The sequence below is a fragment of the Scyliorhinus canicula genome, chromosome 5 (genome assembly GCF_902713615.1).
Source record: "Scyliorhinus canicula chromosome 5, sScyCan1.1, whole genome shotgun sequence".
Taxonomy (NCBI): Eukaryota; Metazoa; Chordata; class Chondrichthyes; order Carcharhiniformes; family Scyliorhinidae; genus Scyliorhinus; species Scyliorhinus canicula.
In genome coordinates, this window is record NC_052150.1 from 20,700,487 (window position 1) to 20,703,505 (window position 3,019).

General features: G+C 51.7%; 1 protein-coding gene across 1 annotated transcript; it reads right to left on the reverse strand.

Annotated features, from left to right (window-relative positions):
- LOC119965843 (forkhead box protein C1-B-like) lies at positions 1 to 2,337 on the reverse strand. Its single transcript, XM_038796740.1, is given in 3 exon segments — positions 1 to 1,581; positions 1,583 to 1,814; positions 1,816 to 2,337. Coding segments are annotated over 3 exon segments (1,386 nt in total). The 5' UTR covers positions 2,103 to 2,337; the 3' UTR covers positions 1 to 714.
- Between the last annotated feature and the right edge of the window lie 682 nt (positions 2,338 to 3,019).

Genomic DNA, 3,019 nt, shown 5'->3' on the forward strand with positions numbered 1-3,019 from the left:
TTTGAGATTGGAAACGCCAAGTCCTTTTTTGTTTATTAAGGTAGTAATTTAGGTATGCGTTTGTACATCAGCAATCTTGAGGGGCACCCCTCTCTCTGGCAACGATCGAGCCAGAAGTTGCAAACCCGAGGCAAGTGAAAACAAAGTGAAGAGTCCAGTTTGCAACACACGGGGTCGGCACTCGAATCGAATTGTCATTTATTTATAAACAAACAATGCAAATGCCTTCAGAATAAGTTCAACAAAAAGGAGTAAAGAAATCGCGATATACAGTTTACCTTTTTTTTAATACCGGAAGGTGTAAGTAACATCAAGAGGAATATTTAACAAGAAGATTGGAGGGAGCCTTTGGAATCGAGCACGGGGGCAACTTTCGGGGGGCAATTTGGTCCATGTTAAAAAATAATACCCGGCAACAACTTAAAATAAATTACGATCCGACATTTACAGTTTAGGACAAGCCCCAAATCAGAATTAATAGATTTGAGACAAACTTTGTAATATTTTAAACAACTTTTTTTTTTTGCAAAATAAAAGCAACTTACGTTTCATTTGGAGTAACACTGTCCTTTTAACCAAATTTCAAAGTGGGTTTGTTTTCTGTTTATATACATATGTGGAATAGATATATAAACACGGTCTGTTGTAAAGCAAATGATTTGTTTGTAAACTTGTGTGTCGTGTGGGTGTGTGTGTGGAGAAGGGATTTCTCGCTCAGTATTTGCTACAGTCATATACAAACGAACCTGAGGTGCGGTAAAGTGACTGAGGCGGCGGAAAGGAGAGTTGGCAGCTGCTATTCCCATTGACATGTGCCGAGCTGACCCCGGAGTTACTGAGGCCCATTCTCTGCGACTCAAACATTTCCCGGACCGCGTGGAAGTTCTGCTGCTGTCCGGGGTAGGCGCTACAAGCCAGGTGGCTCAGATCGCCGGCCTGGTTGAGGTACCAAGAGGCCAGGCGTCCTGCCCCGGGTCCATCCTGGCCGTTGCTGAGGCCGTGGCTCAGGGAAGAGGCGGTGGAGGTGGTGCTGCTGGCCGGGATGCTATAGTCTGGCAGAGGCTCCTCCGCGGTGCCCGGCATGTGAGTGCCTCTCTCCCCGGAGTACAGGCTCATGTTGCAGTGGTAAGTCCCCGCGCTGCCCCCGCCGCCGCCCGGGTGGCTGCAGGACGAGCTGTAGACGGAAGGCTGGCTGGGGGTGTAGCTCAGGGATAAAGCCGGCGTTATACCTGTCCTGGAGGAAGCCACCAGGCTGGGGTTGAGTTCAGTGGAGCCCTGGGGTGACCCTCTCAGAGAGGTGACCATGTTCTCCACGCTGAAGGCCTGGGAATGTTGCTCATGGCTGTCCAGGCTCATGGACCTGTTGGACGGGCTGCTGCTGGACACGCTGCTCCTGTCCGGGCTCTCCATCTTGGGCACCATCCCCAGGCTGGGGGAAGCTGCCAGCGGAGGGGAGGGCGCCCCATTCTCCGTCTTGATCTCCTGAAGCCTCATGGTGTGCGAGCTGGAGGTCTTGTCCGGCTCCTGGGCCGGCTGCCGGGGCTGGGGCTCCTTCCCCTGCCTCTCCTTCTCTTCCTTCTCCCCGCACCGCGTCCTTCTTCTTAAAGCGCCTCCTGCGCCGAAGGAAGCTGCCGTTCTCGAACATGTTGTACGAGTCGGGGTCCAGGGTCCAGTAGCTGCCCTTTCCCGGTTTCTTATCATCGCGGGGCACCTTGACGAAGCACTCGTTGAGGGAGAGGTTGTGGCGGATGCTGTTCTGCCAGCCCTGCTTGTTCTCCCGGTAGAAGGGGAATCGCTCCATAATAACTGATAGATCCGTTCAACGTGATCTTCTTGTCTGGGGCGTTCTGGATGGCCATGGTGATCAGGGCGATGTAACTGTACGGAGGCTTCACCATGTCTTTGGGCTGAGGCTGGGGCGAGTAGTGCCCATAGGACCTGGCCATCCCTGCGGCGTACTGCTCGTGGGCCGGGTGAGAGTACATACTCATCGGGGCTGGCATCCCGGTATAGCCCGGGCCCGGCCGGTAGTAGTTCTGGTCACTGATGTAGGGCACAACACCCAGAGAATTGGGGCTGGAGACTGAGTAACGAGCTTGCATCGCTGCCTTCCGCCTCGCCAATCTCACTGCTCTTAATTCCCTCCCAACTCAAATAGCAACACAGTGCAGAGAGAGAGAGAGAGAGAGAGATCCAGGCTTAGTCCAAACGGCACACAAAACTTTAACTCTTCGCTCCAAACTTTCTGATTTTTTTTCCTTCTCTTCTCCCCCCCCCTCCCTTCTTCAAATTGTTCTTCTTCTTCTTCTTCCCGCAGGCTGCATTGGGGGGACCGGGGGGGAGGAGGAGGGGAGAGGGGGTGGGGGGAACCTTCTGAATTTGACCATCCGTCACTTGACAAGACTTTTACGCTGTTTCCACCACCCCCCCCCCGGGGCTCGGCCCCAGCCCCTCCCCCGAGGCAACAGCGTCCAATTGAAGACTTTGCCGCCCTACACGGAAGAGCAGTTGCTGCTGTTCCTGGCCACACACACATCCCAGAGCAGAGGTGCCGTCTCTATGCTCCATCCCACTTCTAACACCAGCCCCCCAGTCTGTTCCCAAAGGCAGGCCACTTAAAAAGGCAATGTCCCCCTTTCTGGACATCTGTGTCCACCCCCCCCCCCCCAACTCCTCCTCCACTTTGTTACATTTTTGTTGTTTTTAACCGTTTCGGTTTTTAACCCTCCTGTTGAACTCGGATTTTTATAGATTGGAGCGCGGCTGTTCTGAACAAACGACCTAAACAAATAAATCAAAATAAAACGGTTCCAAAACCCACAACAACAAAACAAAGTATCGCTCTAGACGTAAATAATACTCTGGATGGAGATTTCACCTCAATAGAAAGACAATTGATTTTTAAAAAGTATTCTTTTGTTTTGAAATATGTTTTTTTTTATATTAAAAGAAGTATCTGTGGAAGGTGCGCCCTGCTCCCATTTCCAGCTGACAATCTTTCACTTTGAAAAGCTGAGGG